Source organism: Sitodiplosis mosellana, unplaced genomic scaffold, assembly GCF_009176505.1.
Source record: "Sitodiplosis mosellana isolate CC-2019 unplaced genomic scaffold, AAFC_SMos_1.0 Smas_scaffold_6181, whole genome shotgun sequence".
In the NCBI taxonomy this organism is placed as follows: Eukaryota; Metazoa; Arthropoda; class Insecta; order Diptera; family Cecidomyiidae; genus Sitodiplosis; species Sitodiplosis mosellana.
The window spans coordinates 1,108,309-1,131,561 of record NW_022601422.1 but is presented as its reverse complement, the minus strand read 5'-3'; the positions used below and the strand labels follow the sequence as shown (position 1 = coordinate 1,131,561).

Genomic DNA, 23,253 nt, shown 5'->3' with positions numbered 1-23,253 from the left:
GAACAATGAGAAGAAATGATAAAACTTTATCAAACGTAATGATTGTTACTAATGACAATGCAATGCAATAGTATTGAAACTATTAAAAATGTAATGAATTTGTCGAAAAAGAAGTGATTTGCCCCTTGGATTTACGCAATTCTGCTCCGTATTTCTTTTGTTCGGTCTGTAGGTTTGTTTCCCACATTTATTTATCAATAATCAAGAGGAATTAAATTAAAAGGCTTGATAAAAATTCAAACTAGTTTTTTCCTTCTAAAAATAACCGCCTAAATGAACTAATAACAAGCGAACTTTGATATTTGAATACACATTTTTTCTTCATCAATGCAAAAAAAATGTTGCTTAAATGGCCTTCCTGCGAAAATAATATAATTACGTTTTTTTCCTTCTCTCGATACAGCCATTGACGTCAAAATGCCTTTTTTCCACGAATGCTAAACTTGGACAGTGTGTTCAAGTCGGGAAATTTTGTTACAATTCACATTTGTCTGTTTTTAATGCGCAACAAATATAAGTTCCAAATGCCTTTTTTTGAAGCGTTAAATGTGCCAATGTGAGGGAAAAAAATGACGAGCGATAACGAGGGAATGGGAATTTACTTTTCATCATTTTTTTTGACATGTGAAATTTTATGTCTCTATTGTGAAATTGAGTTTAAATTTCACGACATAAGTTTAAATTTCGATTTCATCCGATCGATATTCGGGCTATCCAGTTTCACTAGCGTTCTGATGCAATCATTCTTAAATGGCTATCATTTTCTACGAAAATATCTTTTTTGAACGAAAATAAATTGAATTGTGGTTTCACATCAACACAATTAACTCACCATAACAAATATCTCCTATTTAGCTGGGCGATAGGCGCAAAATGCTATCTGCTGAGCTTGAGAACAACAGAGTTGTTTACAACGCATCGATCGGATTACCCATGATGACATGATTTTGTTCTTATTTTTTCATTTCTGCGAAAAAAGTCATTTCGACTTTAAAAAATAACACTTTACTCAAATATCAGTTTTGCGTATGATCTTAGAATTGCGAAAAGATAGAAACGAAATCGAAATTAAAAGTCGATTGATTTTTTTTTTCTAATTCAAAATTTTATTTAGTGATAAGTTGATTGGAATTTGACGAGGGAGAGGGGAGCAATGTATAAAACACTGGTCTGATCCTAATCTGCAGATTTTCACCACATATTCTAAATAAATGTATTGTAATAAGTGAAACGCTTAAAACAAGGCGAGATAGAGAGATAGAGACAGAGAAAAAAATGAATAAAAAATGACTTAGTATAATACAAATACAAATTACAATACGTAATAATACCAACAGAAAGGCAAAATGTCTACAACTAAAAGTCTGTACTGTTTTGTCTTTTGTCAAATGTATTGTTCAATGGATATATGAAGCATTTCCTTCGTAATTTCTTGAGCTCCATCATTGTTTTTGCTTTTGCTTCGTATTCAAAACAAATCTGGGCCGCGTTGATGTTATTTGCTAAACATTCTTTTTTTCATTTTATTAATAAACTACATACTGCGATTGGTTTTCATTTATAATAGCAACCACTTTGTCATCATGCACACAGATTTCACGCACAATTTTCACCCACACATACAATTTGTCTTTTGATATTTACATTTTTCTAGCTTTACGCGAAAATCAAATTATTACAGCTTCATTTCTTGTGGCCTAAAGTCAATTTAAAAAAAAAAAAACAGCTAAAAACAGCTAAAGATATCTTGGAATAGCACATTCGTTTATTGCTGTGTGCAGTCACGATAAATGTTAATTTTATATAAAACGGTTTGCATGGGATTTCCATTGAGTAGCACCGGTGATCGACATGGGATCTGAAATGAAACGAAAAATTCAAAATTCATTTTTTAAAATAATTCGCATTAACCAACAGCGAAATAAAACGTTGATTGATTTGTGGATTGCTAATTACTTTTGTCTATATTGTACTCACCAAATCTGACGGTTGGAGATTGGCTTGAAACTCAATTTGTCGCTCGAAATCGCCAAATGACGGGATATTGACCTCAAAGCTGGCATGGGATGCAGTTCTTTTTTGATAAAACATAGTTTCATCGGTGATATTATGACTATCTAAATGAATGTGACTCCCTTTGCCGGTGTCTTCTTTCACCGAGCACAGTGTCCATTCCAGTGGATTTTGTGTTCTGCATACAATACAAATCAGTTTTTAATAACGATAAATAAAGGGAACAAATTCAAAGATTTTCCCACAAACTCTACATAAATTTGTGGCAGATAATTTTCAAAGCAAAAACTTACACGAAAACGAGCTCAAATCGATGTTCCTTCATGTATTTCGAGAGTGGAATATTGTAGGTGATGTTGAAATTCGGCAAATTGATGCGGCAAATTCGATCGTAACCAATTGTCATATTGAAAGATTCACTTCGAATTTGCAAGTAAATTATGAGGCATGCTGGATTTGCTGCATTAAGTGGAATACCGTAGGATGAAGGTGTCGAAGCGGTTGTTTGTGTTGCTGAGGTGGCACCATTCGCCAATGGTTCGAGAATTCCATTGGATGGCTTTGGTACTGCTTCAACGCCGTCTTCGGACGATTTTTCAGATTTATTCTCATTTTTCATGAATGTAGGCTTTATGTCATTTTCTTTGATCGAACCCGAATGGGCGTCAGCAAATGATTCAATTTCTTGCTGCTTGATTTCGGTGTTGGTATCAAGCGATTCGTTTGGTTTATGCATATCATCGGTGCGATCGTTTGGAATTGGCTCCACTTTTTCCGAATAATTTGATTGCACAACTGGTGCTAGTGTGTTTTGTGTATTACTTACAGAATCTCGCACTTCAACTGGTTCTTCTGCCTGAATTGCCATTTTATTGACATTGTTTTTATCATCGATTGGCGATGGATCATGTGAACTGTTATCAATTTTATCTTTGGCCGTTGTGTGTTCAACCGATGTGTGATTTAAATTATCACTCAAAGTTGTCGATAGTTCAATAGATTCACTCTTTCGCTCGATTGCTAGTAATTTTGTGGTGGTAATGGTGGTGGTGATGGTCTTTTGTGACTTAAATGCCGTGCTGGTTTCAATTATGTCATCATGTTCGGGTATATTCTCTGGTGCTTCGGGCATTTCAGACACTTGATTCACCTTTGCCGGCTCATTGCCACTGCTCATCGCACAATATGAAGGACACAGCAACGGTGGTGGTGAATCTGAAGCGGTTCGATTTGGAATTTGCTCACAATGCGATGGTAGACCGATTGGAAATGGAAACTTGCGTTCACGATGATGGTAATCTGATTCGGTCAATTGGTCATCTTCTGAAAATATAAATAATATTAAATAAGTTCAATAGGTGAGAAAATGTAGAGAAAATTCGTTCAACTTTTGCAGTAAACTCACTTGAATTGGGTGCATTGCGATTTTCAATGTCATTGCTTTGGGTCTTTGCTACATTTTTACTATCTGATTTGCCTGAAAATATTTTTAAAATAAAGATTTGTGAAAAACCGCTTCCATCAATTTTCATGATGATAATCATCCAACGGAATCCAATACGTACTGTTATTCCGTGGTGGATTTGGTCCGTCCTCAATAATGTTTGCCTCTATCCCATCGTCAGTGGGACCCTCAACGATCGAATTGCTTACTTCTGGCGGTCCAGGATAGCTTTCACCAATTTTTCCCTTCAGCTGCACCTTTTCGGTCGTTACTTCATTATCATACTTCGTAAGCGCCAGTTTTGCTTGTTTTCCGATGATCTCGTTGGTTCGATTGGAGTTTGGTAGAATTTTCTCGAAATCAACTTCTCCGGGTGTTATTTGTAATGGTGTTGTTGATTTCGATTGACTTTCTCCGTCTAATTTGCCATTATTTGATTTGATCCCACCCGTGGAATGAGAGCCAGTATTTGGCGAACCCGATTCAATTATCGATATGGATGATTGCTGAGAATTGTTTCCATTTTGAGTATTATGGTGTGTTTGTTTCGAACCCTGTTCACAAAAACGAATCATAATTAAAAGGTGTGTTTTCCTTCTTTTTTGTTATAACCCGTGTGCAAATATTGTAACTGACCAGTCAGTTAACTAATTTCGCACAAAAATGATTCACTTCGATTGACATTTCAGTACAACGTGTAGTGTAAGTCTATCAAAGTTAACTGAAATCGTTTAAAGTTACAAGTCAAAATAAATTGCTTATTTTGGGACAAAGTGATTTTCTTCATACAAAAACATAAATTCAATCAACTACAGTCAACTGAATCCAGCACCGTAGCCAGGCCGGCACAATGGGTGCATTGCACCCTCCAAAAATTTCAAAGGTGCAACAAAATCGGGTGCAAAATCGGGTTTCAAAGGTGCAACAAAAGAAAAATTTCGATTTTGCACCCTCCAATTTTTTTTCTGGCTACGGCGCTGACTGAATCTAAAGTCAGTCAATCAGTCATTTTTTTTCCACACGGGTATTCATTTTTGAATTTGAACATTCCGATAATGTACCTTTTTTGAGATGATATGATTATCATTCCAATTATCAAATAATACATTGTTACTCGCGCTAAATCCGCCTCCTTCCGGTCCATCACCAACTATGCCATTTCCGCCGTAGCTACTATTTACGAGCGCATGTTTGTCCAAGTAGAATTGGTGCGGATGCCAATCATTTTGTTTATTATGCTCCACAAAATACAATGTGGATATTGCTGCTAAACTATGGAATTGAAGAAAACAAAACGTTAGCAAAACCTTAGTAAATTCAAATCTATATAGTTTCCAATAAAGTTTCTACTATGGGTTTAATTTCCAGCCTGTTCAATAATGTTAAGTTTAAACGCGTTATGTTTCCTATTTAGTTGATTTTTATAGAAAAGTGCAGTTTGCGCTCTTACCAAATGGCCATTATTATCACTAATACAACAATAGTAATTTGTATCATTTTGTTTGAACATGGTTCTATTGGATCTTCATCATACTGGCCGAATTTACACTTTGAATGAGAGCAATCGGATTGGTCTGAAAATGCACAAGAAATTTCTAGAGCCTTAGCATTTGATTGAGTTTTTCGTTTGTGATGCCTACCAATTTTGCGAACTTGAACGAGACGTGAATTCATTCGTTCAAGCTGTTCTATCCGGTTTTCTAATGATCCGGTCACTTTGCACAACTCTTTAACCGCTCCAATATTTTCCATGTAGATGCGATCTTTATTCACCACCAGAAAATTGTTGATAACTTCTCCGCTGGGTAGTAAAATATTTCCCGTTTCTTGAACGGCGTCAGGTAAAACTTCTCGAATTTCTTGCGCAATAACACCGGTGTCAATCACTTCGATAACATCATTTTCTGGCGCACTTGAATTTTCACGTTCGTTTGTTCTATTGAATTTGGTCGAAGATTTAATGGCTGGTGTGTTGCTAATTAAACCATGATGAACGGCAAATTCGGGATCATATCGATACCGCACCACACGGATGCGTTTCACATTTTGCAGTTGCTGCGATGTGTCCAGTTCGCCAATTTCTTGTTTCGCCCGACTATCGGAGATAATTGTTTTATTTTGATGGAGAATTAGTAAAAAATTGACATTTTTTCACTTTTCACTTTGATGGTTTTGCACCAAGATCAAGTTATCACTAACAAATGTTACTAATACGCTATAATTTAGAAATTGAATATCACCTATCGGATGGATGAACGATGTGTCCCGACACCTTCAGATTGCCATGAACGACAAGACTCTCGTCGGGTCGATCTGTATTGATGCCCACACGATTTGCATGTGTAAATATTGAATCCTGAGTTACACCACGTTGCCAACACAACTCCACATCACTCTCAAATTGACCGGGATTTGACGCCTGCAATAAAAACAAAATCAAAATTGACTATATCACTATTTCACTCATCATGATATGAACATTTATTTCGGGCTAAATAAAACAATCTTTTTCCACTTAATCTTGTATATGTAAAACTTACACGGACGATAATTCTTTCGCTGCCCTGGCTCACCACCGGAAAATTTCCGGAATGTGTGTGAGCATGCAAACCGACAACCAGCTGAAAGTATCGTTGTTCTGGATTTGGACGGCCTTTTTTACGCATATTATTGCTTGTTGTTTCGGAAAAGTGCAGACGGCCCACGGTTATTTTACTGACTTGACGATTTTGCAGATCAATAGGCACCGGATGAAATGGTTTCTTTGAACGATCCGATTGGCTTTGTTCAATGCGAATGGTTTGCGTGGGTGTTTCTAGCTTAACACCATAGAAATGTAAATGAAACGATTTGATTTTCTCGAGACCACTTTCCGTTCGCACAAATATAGCGGGCGCACCTTGTGCCTGAGCATGACATGTGATTTGAAAGTGATTCTTTTTTTGGCATACGAATGCATCGTCTGAATTAGAAAAATTGAACCCTTTGTCTGCATCGACTCTGTAGTGTGGCAGGGGCCTGTGAGGTAGATAAGCATTTAACATTGAATTATTTTCACGACTTGTTAATAAGGAAGGACAACAACAAGTGTTCACCATACAACCAACAGGTGTGAATACAAAAGAAATTAAATTCCAAAAGACAAGCAACTCACAATTCTTGTAAGCTTTGATCGCAGAGAATGTGCCAATTTTGTTGTTGAAACGGTGAGAAGCGAATGCATTGCATTGGAAACGAGTCATTGGAACCATTTTCAATGCCATTAGCTCCTTGCTGCCCTTGGCCTTGTGATTGTTGCTGCAAATTTGGTGATGAGTTCGATTCCACGATGCTGAAATTCGAGTAAAAGTTTATTTTAAATGCACAATGGGAAAATTTCTAGTGAAAAAAGTGTACATACCCTGGCATCATGATTGTTGTGGAAACGGGTGATGTTATGCTTGTACTACAACTACTAACATTACTGCACGCATCTACGGATGACGATTTGGAAGGTGGCGTCGCTGGTTCAATTAACGAGGACACGCACGACGGACTGAGCGCATCTGGCTCTGGCTTTATAGCCGGCAATATTACAGATGTTGATCGCTTGATCGGTATAACACTACCTATTGACTGTTGCTCATTGCTGTTTTCTAAAATACTTTGTGAATTGTAGTCATTCTGTTGTGCCATTGTGCTCATTGTTCCTGTCGCAAATAAAACCAAAGAGTTGTTTTTCAATACAGATTTTTTCCCTAAGACTTTCGATGGAATAATGAAGTTGGCTCACGTTTACGTGGGTTTAACAAATGTGGCATTTCGGCTGAATGAGATGTCGGCATCACTGCCGTTGTCATTTGAGATAAAACATGAGGATTGTATGAATTAACATTTGGGTGCGATGTAGCTGTTTGTAGTTGTTGGTGATTATTCTGACTCTGGTGACAATTCAGTCCATTTGACGGCATTTGAAACATTGTGTCGTTCATTAAACAACTGAAATCATCATCGGCATTCAATGCCAGCAAATTGTTGCCATCGTTACGATATACCTGGATAAATTGGATGATTGTTAGTTGAATTTTCAACTTGTTCTCTGATTTTTTTTTTTTTTTTGATTTTTTTTCATGTCGATTTCTTTGTGTATTTTTAGTCAAGAAGCGCTTTATTTGTCAAGTATTTATGTTGGTATGTGATTAAGCACAATATTAAACTTACATTATTCCGTCCCATGTTGATTGAGTGATGAGCTCCGAGACCAAGTAAAGATTGTGTCTGCAAAGTCCAGTTTTTGAAGATAAATATTCAATTGATCGAATTTTAAAATATTCCTCAAATAAATTGAGCATATTCCCTAGGATCTTACGTTTTGTTGCATCATCATATCGTTATTCTGCAACATCATGTGATTTGTGACTGAGTTGGGTAGAGTCATCGCGGTGGATGAGAGAAGAATATCTTCAGTTTTGTGAATTGACGATGTGGGATTGTTGGCATTGCCATTGATGCTGCCATTGTGGCAATCAACATTGTTTGGATCGTTCACATGCATGGTCTGATCAAGCTGATGTGGATTCGCGGGGTGTGAATTATTTGGATAGTGATGTTGATGATATGTAATTTGATTCAAATTATTTATCGCATGCAAATCGGTTGGACTGTACGGCGGTTCACTGCCTGAATCTGGTGGTGAATCAGGTAAAGTTCCTGAAACGATACAGATTTTGTTTGCATTTCATTTTTGTTACTCTTTTGTTCAGCGATTCAAATGTACAAAAATTAGTTGAAGTTATGAAAAAAGTCGTAGCAAAAAAAAAGAGCAAGAGTTTTAATGTAAAAATCGGACGAAACAAACCATGTGTCGGTGCATTTGTGGGAGCAACACTAGCTGATGATGTGCTTATCGTATGAGCTGGTGCTGTTGTGACTGTGGTTAGAGACAATGTAATCGCTGACGTGTTTCCATTGTTGCTAGACGTATTGATTGCTGGCAAATGTACGAATGATTCCAATTGTCCAAAATCAAGAGCCTCATTATCTATTCCACCCACAAAATCAGCGCGACCTAAACGGGCGTATCAACGAGAGAGAGAGAGAGAGAGAGAGAGAGAGAGAGAAAGGAAAAAAAAATACACATAAAATTTGAATCTATCAGTAGACCTTCGGCTGACTATTCAAAGCTGAATACAATAACAACACCAACAAAAAATAACGTAATAAAAAAACTAATTTTATAATTTCTTTTGAGTTGGTAATCATCGTTGGAACGATTAAATCGTTAATTACACCATAAACATGCGGTGAACGTTCTCGCGCACAGCTAATTTCCAAAATATTTTACGATTGAATGCTATGGTTTGATAACTATGTAGTCGTCAGTATTTAGGGATAATGAAAATAAAAAATCAAGATGATGAAAAAAAAAGCATGAAAAGTCTTGAAATTCATTTATCATGCATCACTTTTGTTTTTTATTGAATTTTCTGTGCCGTGGAGAAAAACTGACTTTTCATCATCATCATTATCGCCGAATGAGCCGGGTTCGATCGCATTCGAAATTCATGTCCTATTCATTTATGTAACAAACGTACCAACATATCGTTGCTAACGATACCATTGTAAATAAAATCATGAGCCATAGAACGTTTGACGAAGAATAGATGCATTAAACCGAATATAATTTATGAACTGTCGTTTTTTCCCTTCTATTCCCCACCTATCTCCTCTTTCACTTTCTCTATTTCTTTCTGCACAATTCATATACGAATTGCTGGATTTTTTCTTTTTTTTCTTCTAAAATTACACTTGGTAGTTTGAGGGAAAATGGTTTGAATGGCAAAGTCAGAATTTCAAGCGTCGCAATAGAAATTATCGTTCCCCTTTATGTGTGCTCTCCTTGTCATACTTTTGTCTTCGTCATCGATCAAACAACGAGTGTGTTTTGCGATTGCATAAACGTCGGTATGTTTTTTTTTTATCCATGTAGCATGAGTTAGGGGGTGGTTTTTACCCATGCTGTTGATCAATAAAGCAAGAACTTTATGCTCAATGGTTTCTCTTTTCTGTTCAATACTCGTGTCGAAGAATGTTTTTTCCATTCATTTTTGATCAGCTCAAGAATTTCAAACAAATGCCCAGTTGTCTTGTCCAGAAATCTTGAAAAAGTTCTCATTTCAAAATCGATTATGATCTAATTGGTTTATCTCACAAGGTGCACCGTTTAGTTCACTTCTATATCATTCCACCATATTTATCTGCTGAAGATGGCGTCAAATAAATTTGGTTTCGATTAAATAAAATTCATAATTAAGCTGATAATTGGAGCGAAAAAAGGCGAGCATGCACAGCATTGAATGTGTGTTGTATGATTTGTGTAGATGTTATTTTTTTTTTTGTTTCTCTTAGAGAAAAAAATGGCGCGGCTGAGCGAAATTGCATGTACAAAGCATAAAAATCATAAACAACAAATGTTACGACTAAACATTTAACCGACACGTTTGTAAGACACAAACGAAACTAAACAGAGAAAAAAATATCAGTGTTTTTCTCTTCTTCTTCAAATCGTTCACGCTAATTGATTTCAAACATGCAATCGATTGTTCGTTGCCTGAATTTTATTTTTCGATGATTTTTTTTTTATCAATTATTTTATCTTTATGTATCATTTGGAGCCGAAAAGCATTGTTTTTTTAAGGCTGTGCACACAACATTTGCATTTATTTTGCACTTGTGTTAACTAAAATTTTCGTTTTTTTGCTAATGATTTTTATTAATGAATTGCCCTTCAACGCTATTGCAGTAAACAAAATGTGAATGCATGGAGACACATGTATTTTTTCACTACTTCGAATAAGTGTAAAATTTGGATTTATGAACAACAGTGAGATGCATTTTTACAAATGAAATTGATTGTTTTTTTTTTTTTTTTTTTTGGATAGAGTTATCATTTTCAACTTTTTTCAATGGGAAATTATCATTTTTAAGACCGATGGTCTTTCTCTTACGAAAACACTTCTTTTTATATTTTTTGGTGGTATTTTCCTACTATTATTTATAGTAGCTGAAAAAATATGTCTAATTAAAACAATTTTTTGATGATTAATTAAAATATTCGATCAATCGTAAATGTTGATTTCAGCGGTTTTGCACCGAGATCGTCATTATTAACAAAATTGATACCAATGCGGTATTATTTTAAAATTTTTATCACCGTTTCAATCTCTTTTCTTTTGCTCCATGCAATTTTAATGTTCAAGGGGATCATTTTTGACAGTGGATTTTTCTGCAAATCTTTTCAGCTCGAGTTTCTTCAAATGTTAACCAAAAATTTGAACAAAAATCAAATACTGATGAAATGTTGAACAACAATAGCAACAACAACGGCAAAAAATGAATGTCGATTAAAAATGTGCCATTTCATTGGAAATTGTTGAAGATCAACGCTTGGGTTATCAGAAGATCTGATTTCTCTTGAAAATGTTGCTGCTTCAATTTCAGTCGAATGTGTGGAGAGAGAAAAAATCCGAAAGCATTATTTGCTCATTTCGTTCGTTAGCAGATCAGAATAAAGTAATTAGTTCCGATATCAGAAATGGACCGTGTTCTGAATTGTTTCCGAGAAACATTCTATAGTCTGTGTAGTGGGCTTGTATTTAAGCATAGCACCAAAGCATATAACTACTCGGGGAGTTGTCTAATTCGACGAAAGCGTGCAAATTCAATTCCAATAATTAACTATGATTGGTAAAATGATTCTGTATCGTACATTCTATCTATATTTCGTGCGACGTATTGCTTCTGCGAAAAATCGGTTGGCGAGCGGCATTGAAATTGAACGACAGGCAACATTACGTTTCTTTGCTTGGCTCTGCGTGCGCTGCATACGCAAATGCACTACAACGATATTCTCTTGTTTGTTTTTTTCTCTTCACTTTTGTTTATTTATCTTAGAGTTAAATTTTGACGTTTGTATAACATTTAATCATTTTCGATTTCATTCATTTTTATTGGAATCATTTTACTTTATTTTTCTGTATCGTTTGACTGGCTTTGCGTTTTTCCCTTTCAATAAAATGTAATGTTCAATGGATTTGGCAATGCAGTTTTAGTTCACGCATCATTATCACTTTCCATTTCTTTGGCTGCTGCTTTTGAACATCTATTATATCATTTTTTTTTTGTTGATTCTTCTTTGGCGGCATCATCATCATTCTACGGCTCGTGCATCCCATTCGATTCCAACATTGGCGCTGCCGTTTTTTTCTTTTTCTTTCTTTCTTTATTGCGCTCAATTCGATTCGATTTGATTTGATGTGTGTACGCGTTATGCTTAGACGATCAATTAATTTATTGGAAAAATTCTGTTAAAAGTGAGATGAGAGCGCAAATGGGCTCAGCAGTGCGTGAAATATTCGTGAAAGGGAAAACAATTTGCATAGGCACACGAACGGTCGAAAACAATTGGAAATCATAGACACTCGACGGTTTCGTGGAATTTGTGTGCAGCATATGCGCCGCTTGATTTAAACTCTAGGCATTCTGAAAGTCAGAGAGATAAAACCAAAAGTGCTTAGGTCATCTTCAACTCTTTCTTTGAAATCTTTTTTTTTATCCTTTCTCCCCTTGTTGATCTCCTTTTTCGGGTCATCGGTTGAATACCTCTCTTTTTTTTGAATTATGGGAGCAAATTGTCATTAAATTGTTTCACACATTTTGTGATTTATGAATGTTATTCAACGAAATGTCAATTTGAATTTGAAAAGAAGACGTCGTGCTCAATTCAAATTGCCATTTTAGCACCATTTGATGTTGAAGTTGATGATATTTGATGATCTTAAATATAGTTATCATTTTATCGGAGATGAATATCATCTCTTTTAAAACATATTGACATTTTGCTCGTTCAAATTGCCAATGACTATGTTGAAATTGTTGATCCAAAACTGTCTTTGACGTTGTTTGCATCCATAAATTATTTGATAATTCATTAATTTTTCACTTCTGAAGAAATCTCTTCTGTGTTTGGATGTGCAATCTTGTTCGCGAATTATCATTTACATGACTTGAATCAATCGGTTGTTGCCGTTTCGGCTTAAAGTGTCGTTCTGGAGTGGAGAACATGTTTCTGTGTTTCTGTTACATTAGTATGGTGTCCGTCCGAGGTGTTATGACCGCTACTCTCCAGAACTGAGTTTGAAAACATGTCGTTACGTAAGTGATAGAAATTCATTATTTCTTCTAAATTTTAAAATTGACGAGACAAAATCGTATTCAAAGTTCCTTCGTAACAGTTTTCTTCGGAAGAGTTGCGAAGGAACTCTTAGAAATTTGACGATTTTATCAAAAGTCCTCGTGCAAACGAAAAAGTTCACAATTTTGATTTTTTTTTCTCAACATATCTCAGTCTTTTCGAAATTAGCTCACTGCAAAAAAACTATGAAAAAAAAAACATTTGAAATGAATGTTCCAATGTTTACCTAATGATCGTGCATACTCCATGGTAATTTAGAGAGTGATATCAAATGGGGCACTCCCCAACGGTTAAAATTTGACTTCGTTTTCCCCTCGTAATAATAAGACGACGATAAGTGCACTTCCTCGTTTTACAGATGCAATTTTCGTTGGAATTAACTGATCATTTTTTTTGTTGTTGTATATACACAAAGCACTTCGTCACTATCCATCTGTTTTCATGTTTCAATTTAATCCAAGTTCAAATTAGATGGTTAATTGAGCACAAAAAACACGTTTATTTGAAGAAAAAAAGCAACTAAATCACCGATCGAATGAATTTCGGTCAATACAGAGATTTGCAAACAAAAATTGCACTTATATTTTGCTTAAATTGAAAACAAAATCATGGATTAGTTGTCTACAGAGAAAAAAAAAAACAGAATGTTATTCAATTGGAGTAACATCAATTTAATGGGTTTAGTTGATTGTTTTTGAATAGAAAAACAACAAAATCCAGAACAACGTTGTAATCAAAGCCAAAATTGATCGGCCAAAAAGTGAACCGAAAACAAGCAACCGCTTACGATAATAATGCTACGAATATCGTGTGCACACGAGAACTGAATTACTTTTCTTCAGTTTGTGTATATTAGTTTTTTTGTTTGTTTGTTGGTTGGCCGAGAGAGATAGTTTGTAGCTGTGTGCTGCGCAATGGTTTGGCCAAGGTGTATGTTCAAGTTGCTAATCATCGGCGGGAGGGGTGTGTTTTGGATGGTGTGCTATTTCTTTGCATTTCTATTCATACTCATAGTAACACTATATCTGTCGTCATTCTGTGCTGGCAAAAATGCTCAAAGTTCTTGAGACTCACATTTGGCTTGAACTGTCGCACTTTGACTTGATTTAAAACGCAGCTCTCTCGCATAAATTCGTTCCGTTTTATTTTCGCATGGCAAACAATACAAAAATTGTCGAAGGAAATTTGTGCGCGATAAATCGCAAGAGACATTGAAAATAGTTTTTTTTTTTCATACAAACTATACAATTGGATATAGACATGTTGTTGAATGTATTGTACACATACATACACGGCGGCGATGACACACACACGCAGATCACAAATAGATAAATGGCATCAAAACGCGACCCAAAATTACTATAAGGAAAAAAGGCTTTACTGCGCGCACTGTGAATTATATTTTCAACAACAATTTGCTATTTGCCGAAGAGTGGTTGGTGTTTAGCCAAGTTTGATCAATATTTTCCCCAACTTTTCCAAGCGGAATGTAGACAAAAACTAGTTAGGTGCACCGCTTTGCTCCGCGATCAACCTGCTCGCTTCGTGAGTTTGTGTGCCAAATGGACCTACACCGAACATTTGAACGAAATCGGTCGAAGCGTTCAGAATTATACGATAACGTGCCTGAAATTCAAAACAAATAGATCTAATAGCTCTACATTTCATGTAGTGCCGAAAAAATAGATGAACACACCGTGTGCAAATTAAAATGCCAACATTCGTCGGTAGGAACATTAACAAGATTGACGCTGATTGACCGAATAGGGAAAAAAACCTTTGCTGTCGCGTTCATTTTTTTTTTCTTTTCAAAACTCTTTCAAATAATATAACAAATAGTTTTCTTTTCGATTCGCATCGGATGCGTATCAAACATGTAATTTTGTGCGAACGCATGAATCGACAGATTTTATTATATTTTCAATTGCTTTTCAGGCTCATAAATGATCCTTTTTTCCCGCACTCGTATCGCAATCCAATTTTAATGAATTTCATTCTAGTTCTGAATAATATAAACCATCTATTTTTAAATGAATTCACTGGAATGAATTTGATAAATGAAGCAAAAAATGTCTATTTTCAAAGAAATTTACACGAAACCATCGCATGAAACGGCAACTTTTCTGTTGAATTGCTTCATTTTTCACCAATACTAATTATTTCCTAATAAAAATTTCGAATATCGAAACAATTTATGGTATCTACATAATGATGAGCCTTGAAATTAGCGTAAAAAGACCAAAATGATCAACTTACCGAATAGAGCAAGCACGGAATCATTGAGAAAATCCATAGTAGCTTTATCCATGCGTCAACGATGGGGTGAACTTGTTTTCCGATCTGTTCGCACTTGCGGTTAGTTGTTGTTGTCACTTCTTACTTGTTGTCGAGGGATGTATTGTTCAACAGGAAAACACTTTGAAATCAACTGATATTATGGCTAAAAATGCGCTCAATTGTGTTCACAATCTGGATATTACAAATCATTTTTTCAACTCGATGTTACGCCGACATATAATTTCCATCCAATAGTATGTTGTGTTTGGTTTGGTGTGACGGCATCGTCTAAATTCGGTACATTGTTGATTTCGTTGGGTGAATTTTCGTTTTTGCAGCAAGTGGAGCAATGCAGAGCGAGAAAGAGAAGAGAAAAAAGAAAACAAAAGATAAGAATTACAATGTAATTTCAGGGGTGATCGAATGATTCGAGAGCAATTTAAAAAGCATTAGCTTGAAGAGAGAGAACAAGAGCAAATGAAGCTAAACAGTTTTTTTAGAGCCCGATATAGCGTTTCATTTTTTTTATCATTTCGGCGAAATGATTTCGAATTGCGTTCTGTGTGTGTGTATGTGCTTTTTGCGTTCATGCGTCTCTTTGAATCATTTTGATGAGTTAATTAATGATTCTGATTGAATTATGAATGTTGAAACCGATTTCATTTTGATTAGCATGTGAAGGCGACAAGAACGCCGTGCAGAATCAATGTAATTATGGAACCGAAGTGGAGAGTGAGAGAGACACATACACGCAGAGCAACAAAATGCAGTTTCGCATAGGCCAAAGTCTCTGCTTTGTCTAGTTAGTGCAGACAATTTAGCACCATTTCATCAAATTGTGTGTGATCGGCCAATTAAAACCAAAATGAATTGTTTGACGCTTCGATTAGACAGAGTTGGTTCAGTGCCTTTTTTTTACGGAGCAAATATATTTGGAGGCGGTTACGAAAAGATGATGACCACATCAAGATCAAATTGTAGCCTTTGTCGTTTGGCCAAATGCACATGCCAACACATCGTAATTAAAATATAATGGGTTCATAATCGCGGATCTTACAAAAGATACTCGACACAGCCCAAAATTAAGCCCTGAATCGATCCAATCAACGTTCGATGTTTGGTGCGAAAAGAAGCAACAGCAATAAAAATAACGATGGAGAGAATGTCGATCGTCGCCAAATATCTATTAGCAATTTGATTGGGATAACTCTTTTGCTATTTTTCTGGCGAATTAAGATTCAATTTTGCCAATGTGTCAATAATTAGGCGTTGTCGCCTCGATCACCAAATGGGTGGAATGCAAATTGAACGTCATTTTTTTTGCGCTGCGTGTGTTGACGATCGTGTTAAACATGCTCTTGCACTTGATGTGATTGAACTCATCATCGTTTCAATGCGATTATTCTTGATATATAAACAAGTGCATACTTGAAATTTTCATCAATCAATTCACGTTTTCCATCTCTCTCTCTCTATCTCACGCGCGCCGGATATTTTGTGCCCACTTTTGTATACAATTTCATTTGTTTTTTTCGGAGTAGAAATTCATCTATAATTGCCATAATAACCAGATATTCCAATGTGCTGTTATATGCGATTTTAATTATTTATTCTCTGAACACTGAACACTGAGAACACAAACTGGACTGTTATCAGCACCGTATTTATTTAAATTGTGTTCTGTTATGAGTATTTAAATAATTGCTGTCGTTGATACCAGCGCACATCGATCTCTCTTTTTCTCTGATGGTCGAACATTGGCTTTGCCCATTTTTAACCGTATCGGACACAGTTCTTCTTCTTTCCCCTGTGCCGTGGAACATTCTTTTCATGAATGATTCGAACATTGATTGAAGTAATCAAATTAAGTACTGTTTTCTTGTATTGGAATCGTTAATCGCGTTCAGGCATTGTTTTTTTTAGTTCATGAAAATTTTCTATGTGTTTCGATCATGAAGTCAAGATAATATCACATTTTGAGACGTTTTCAATGTGAACCAACCTGTTTAGATGTTGTCACATCTTTGATAAATATGATTCTTTCACAGAGTTTATATTGACCGAGTCAATCATTTTTGAGTCAACTTTTGGCTGTTCTATCGACGTTTTTGTTTCTTTTCGTTAAATTCATTAAATTTTGAACATTGTTTGCTAAACTTCGCATTCAAGAAAGATGAGGGATCTTCCTATATTGATAGCTTTTTTCCGTTATTTAAGCCTTTTTGAAAAAGGCTTTTACATTTCGAAGAACCGAATCTTTACAGTTTGAGATTTTATGATTAATTGAAATAATAAAAATTTTGTAGTGAATTTGACGGGTAATATTGGAAATGAAAAACAAAATTGTGCCTGAGAAATTGCACAAATGTTATGTGTGATTCTATGAATTGGGATGAAAATTATAGAGTTGCTCACACAGCACAACTTGCAAGATTCAAATGAGAATACGAGGCTTTGGCTATTCAATCAAAATGGTATTGTAATTTTAATGCATGAGTCGCTCATATGGGTAATTATACGTTCAATTTTCGATATTCGTCTTTTGTTTCTCAAAAAAAAAATAAATTCCATTCGTTTTCGGCTACAAACGATTTTTTCTTTTATCTTCGCAGTGTAATATGTTGAATAGGGTGGATCGATTTTTAAGATCAAATATGACCATACTTGGGAAGTATCTTAATCGAAAGTGAGACTCAATACAAGCAATTTTTGTTCCACAATTAATAGCAGGCCCGGGTAGAGTTCATTCGTTTTTTCGTTCGTAGGTTCGTAACAAAGTCAATGAAACATACACTACTCTTAATCTCACCCATAGAAATGTCTTTATTTAAATTGTCTCAGTATAAAGAAAAAATTAATTTCTAAGGTGTTTTCATGCATACGACCTACAAACGAACGAACGAGCGCTCGTTGACCACTCTAGGCCCGGAACGATTTTGGGTGTTTGGAAAATGCAATTTTTTGATCTCCCAAAAATCTGGGGAGTTGGCTGTTCATTACTTTTTGGCGGTCAAGATATCTAGGGGCTTCTATGTCGGTTTGGCATTCGAATTTTTATTCACAAATTCGCGCTCAGTGCCATGCATTCGCAACGCTGCCATATGATTTCTATGTAAACATTCGCATTCGTATGGCAGTCGTATTTCGCTGTTCCCGAACGTTCTCACGAATGCGAGTGCGAATGTTTACATAGAAATCATACGGCAGCGTTGCGAATGCATGCCCAAACACGAATGAACGAATGAATTATGCAGTCACAAGTTTGTTGTCATAGCCGCATTCGTCGCATTCGCAAACATTCGAATTTTTGTTCTGAAATGCGAATGCATTCGCAGCATTCGCGAGAGATAAATCCTTTTAGCAAGATACTGTGGAATGACTAGAATTTCAGGAAAATTTCATTTTAAGCCATTCTGCTCTATCAAGATCGTCAAAAAGTAATTCCCTAGATTTTTGAGAGAGCAAAAAACAGCTTTTCCCAAACACAAAAAATCGTCACGAGCCTGATATTAGACTCAAATGGAACAAAAGTAGCTTGTATTGACACCCTCTTTCGATTAAGCTACTTCCCTGGTATGGTCATATATAAACGGGCGTCTCGCAATAGACTGAATACATTCTGACCGACGAGTTTTTCGGAACTCCCCGTACTATCCATTAATCCATGGTCATATATAATTTTAAAAATCGATCCATGCTAGTAAAGATTATTTCTGCAATGTCGCTTCTATTTTCATCAACACATGTAAATGTGATTATTTTCTATTCATAGAAATAAAAAAATTAAATCGATAAATAGGAACACCTAAAACGCTATGTGGCAAAACACAAGAAAATCAGCTGTTAAATCTGAAACTGCTGAATGTGACTCGGAATTTAATTTCAACGATGGTAATAAAAGTGTTTCAATTGAGTTGAAAATAATTAATTAGGACACATTCCTGTTCACATTGGATTAGAGCCTAGGGGCATTTCTCACGCAAAAAATTGAAACGAATGTGCAAGAATTTAAGATATTTCTTCTTTCCCATTGAAATGGTATAAAAATGTATGAAATTGTCTGGAATTGTCAAATTTAATATGAACCAAATTACTACATTCCAGTCAATTCTAAAACATTTTGGTGAATTCACTGCAATTTCATAAATTCAGTTCTGTTATAACTTGCTATAGCAAGTACAAATCTTAAGTACGTACCTAAGCTTAAGTATAAAGATTGTCATCCTTAAGTACGTACTTAAAATACTTAACATACTTAACGTACTTACGTATCAAGCTTAAGTACGTACTTAAGGTTAAGTATGCTAAGTATTACGTACTTAAGCTTCATACTGCGAACGTATTTCACACATTCAGTGTAAATGTGTATCCATTTACCCGAATTGATAGAAATGGAAGAAATTGTTCAATATTTATTGGAATGGTTCCATTTTTTTAAGTGAGAAATGCCCCTAGATTAGAGCTAGTTTATTGCATCAAAGAAAACGAGTAAATCCTGTGTTGTAAAATAGTCGTGTGTTGCTGTGCGGATAAAAAAAAACGGCCAAAGTTTTGATTGAATTAGTGAATGTGTTCGATCATTTCTTTGATTTAAGACAATTTAAATTGGACACCACGCATGGATGGTTTTGTCTAATGATTTTCGAAGGCTCTTGCTAATCAAATCGAAAATGAAAACTAAACACGGAACTCTATGGGGATGATTGAAAGACATCGAATTTGCTTAAAAAAGAAATGTAGTAATTGGATTTAGATCGTGTAATAATCTAATATCGACCTATCTATCTAATTCGGATATTAATTTTAGGTAAAATGTCTGTTAATTTGCTATATCGGTCAAGTGGATTGGTTTACATCTTCTTCTCACTTTGAATTTTTCTCTCATTTTTTATGGATCATCTTTGGCTGGATAAATACTCAGAGAAAAAGAGACCGCAAAATAAAAATGGCTATTTATTTTGTAATACACACAATCATGGGAAGAAAAAAAAAAGAATGTATAAATGGCAGCCACTAGAAATGTGATTCTTCAGCCTAAGAGTCTGAGTCATGGAAATGATATGTATGGGTTTCTGTGTTATGGCTTTCAGCTAATGTACAATAATCGTTCGTTCGCAATCATGTTAGAAAAATACTAATTGTGAAGACCGGTTCAAGCGATCTGAAATATCAAAGTGTTGAGGAAAAATACACAAGTGACGGCGTCGACGGCAGAACTTTAGCAGTATCAACAGTAACATGAATGCTGAGACGTATGCAAGTGTATTAATCAATTTGAAGAGTTGACACTAGCCGTTTAAATGCTTGAAGCACGAGAAAATCAGATGGAAGAAGCAAATCGATGAAATAAAAACATAACACGAATATATCAATACGAAAAGGTAAAATGAGATAGAGTGAACAACATATACATCGAACACATAAACACACAGAAGGCCGCACATGGCGACATATATTACATGTATACACATGTACATGTACATATATACAGCTCAAAGACCATGGCTTAAAACAGAAGTCGAATTCTTCTGCATTAGCAACGGCAACAACAATAACAACAACAACAACAAAATGTTGTTCTCTTCATTGACATCTAACTTTCTTTTTCTTCTTTTGATGGAATTGTCTAACTGATTTTTTTCGAATGTATGCTTTTTTCCCTTTGCTTAAAAGAACAGAATTCCTGAAATATACATATATGTGTGACTTGATTTCGCCACAAATGCAATACATTGCAAGCTGACAGATTCAAGCAATTTCAGTGCATTGCAAGCGATCAATCTGACAATTTTGTTTCTTCCACAAAATGCAATAGCGCTGAATTGATTTGTCTCGATGTTTGTTACATCGCTGCTGTTGTTGCTTCTGCTGCTGCTTTTTTTATTTTAAATTCACTTGAGAAAATTTATGCGAAATGCTAAACAAAACAAAAAAAAAAACAGCGGCGCACTTATCCGTTACATAACACTAAGAATGCACATTGTTTCACCAACAATAGGTTGTGATCGGGAGATGTTTTGTGTCGTGTGCTTTTTTTTCCTCCAAATTTTATTTCTTTCTTTTGTTTGTGTTCGGGCGCCAAAAATCCAGCCCAAGCCTGTTGATTCCACTTTTGTTTTCGTCGACAACTGACAGGATTGGCCGAAAAAAAACGCTGATTTTCTTATGGCACAATTCCGTTGAAAATCTCACACACACACACACACACACACACAAATATCGCTCGTGCAAAACTCCCGATCAAAAACAACAAACAACATAAAATAATTGTGATGTGAAAAATGAACACAACTCTTTCGTTCTTTACTGCAATTTCATTTGAATTTGATTAACACATAGCTCACTGCATTCACTGAAACTTGTTGTTGTTGTTGTCGTTATTGTTGCTGTTTAGATAAAATGTATATTGAAAAATATTTTTTCATTACAAATGTTGAAAATCAGTCAGTTAACGCATTTAGCATTTTATCATTTATTTGCGATAATACCACAAAAAAATGTATATTATTTTTTTACATCCAATATTCTGTGCGAAGAACACACGATTGTGATCCAGGGCACTCAATTATAATTATAGTTACATTTGATTTGTTTGTATGTTTTTTTTTTTTTGGTTCATTTTATCTCTTCAATTTCGTTGCTTTAAACTTTGACACACTCGATACATAGAAAAACGAAGTTATACTCGATGATTTCGTACAAAACAAAATTATAAAACAAGTTTGAGCTTGATGTAGAAGGAATGAAAAATATTGCGTTTTACACTGAATACACACGTTGAACACTTGATGCACAACAACAGCATGGGATTGCACATACTGTACAGTTTCTCAATTTCAAAATGCTGTTCCAAATAAAGGCACTTCTCGACAGCAGATGAACGAAAAAAAAAAACAAACAAACAACCGACCAGCCAAAATACGTCTAGGATTCGATCAATTTCTATGCTTCCATTGTGTTGTCAATTTGCAGCGACAGATAGCAACAACCATAACAACGATATCCGAACAGCGAAAAAAAAATCACCTTACTTTAGCGCTTAATAAACACACCGTTTTTTACACAAAACTTTTACGAAAAAAAAGACAGACTCTTTGCAACTTTGTTTAACAGCATAATAAAAACCGATCTTTTTATTCCTTCAACTCTTTCAATTTGTGGAACAAAGATTCAAAATGAATTTACTCGGTATTTGTTGTTTTTTATTTTCGCTTCTCTCGCGCGATGATGTTGTTGTTCTTATTCGTGTATCGTTTTGTTCAGTTCGGATGATATGTGTGGCGATACCACTCGGGAGTGCTATTGTTGTTGTTTGTTTCGTGTGCTGTATCGTTGTTTTGGAATTTTCAATTACAAATACGAGTGAGAGAGCGAGAGAGAGAGAGATCGCGAAATGAAAAGCAAAAAAAAATATAACCAATTTTATTTAATGTTGTTATTACCTAGTTCTTACGCGCAAACTGAACAATTTTTCTTTCTTTCTTTGCTGTTGTTATGAGAGAAGACGAGAAATGGAGAAAAACAGCACACAACAGTAACACTGCTACATATTTAAGATTAATTTGCACTGGACTAATGCTGCTGATTTGATTTGATGCTACTACTACTCCGCGCGTATCGACCACACTATGAACGAAATGAATATGGACGAAGAGAAAAAAAAATATAATGCTGGCCGCTCGATCCGACGGTCGGTCGCTCGCTCACTCGCTCGCACGCGCGATCATGATTTGCGGTGTAGATCGCACATTTATTTGTTTGTTTTTTTCCCCTACGTTCTTTCGGAACACACTCACCGTTCGGGACAGTGAGAGCGCAAAACTGACAAACAACCAGAGTGTGTTGTGTATACGCAAATGGGTGCGTGTGTATGTGTGTTGTGTGCTGGTGAGCGAACAGCAGGTTTTGTATGGTTGAGTACATTAATACTGGTTTTACAGAATATCAATGAATAAAAGACATGGCATTTCAACAGCATGACGATCTATGATCACTGTACTATACAAACAAAACACACATCACATGCATAGAATCCAAACGATCTGTATAGGTGGATTGAATGAATATGTGGCGAAATGTCTCATTACTTTTTTTTCCAACATCAAATATATATACTAATTATCGTGAGTATGTGTTTTGATCCAACGTCCAACATTGCTTGCTCTCTCTATCTCTCTCTGTCTCTCTCTGTCTCTCTCTCTCACTCTCCCTCTCCATCTCGCTCTCGCTTTATCTAACAATACCGAATAAATCACGGCTACATCGGCGCATTCGTATTTTGTCTTAA

The 23,253-nt window shown here is 35.5% G+C and overlaps 1 protein-coding gene across 6 annotated transcripts; it reads right to left on the bottom strand.

The window, feature by feature from the left end:
- Window positions 1-1,083: 1,083 nt before the first annotated feature.
- LOC129576268 (uncharacterized) lies at window positions 1,084-22,697 on the bottom strand. Of its 6 annotated transcripts, none has more exons than XM_055461019.1 (19): window positions 22,409-22,697; window positions 21,743-22,290; window positions 14,946-15,254; window positions 8,295-8,504; window positions 7,806-8,146; window positions 7,658-7,714; window positions 7,230-7,491; window positions 6,858-7,146; window positions 6,612-6,788; window positions 5,998-6,475; window positions 5,698-5,876; window positions 5,098-5,552; window positions 4,908-5,031; window positions 4,519-4,729; window positions 3,579-4,011; window positions 3,419-3,490; window positions 2,307-3,333; window positions 1,978-2,191; window positions 1,084-1,858 (listed from the first exon to the last, which is right to left on the bottom strand). In XM_055461019.1, the coding sequence occupies exons 3-19, from the start codon at window positions 14,995-14,997 to the stop codon at window positions 1,766-1,768; spliced, it is 4,674 nt and encodes a 1,557-aa protein (XP_055316994.1). In that variant the 5' UTR covers window positions 14,998-15,254; window positions 21,743-22,290; window positions 22,409-22,697; the 3' UTR covers window positions 1,084-1,765. The 6 variants fall into 6 exon arrangements, with proteins under 6 accessions (XP_055316994.1, XP_055316991.1, XP_055316993.1 ...); XM_055461016.1 differs by having other exon boundaries at window positions 2,307-3,336; window positions 22,152-22,290; window positions 22,409-22,696; XM_055461018.1 differs by lacking the exon at window positions 21,743-22,290.
- Window positions 22,698-23,253: the final 556 nt, after the last annotated feature.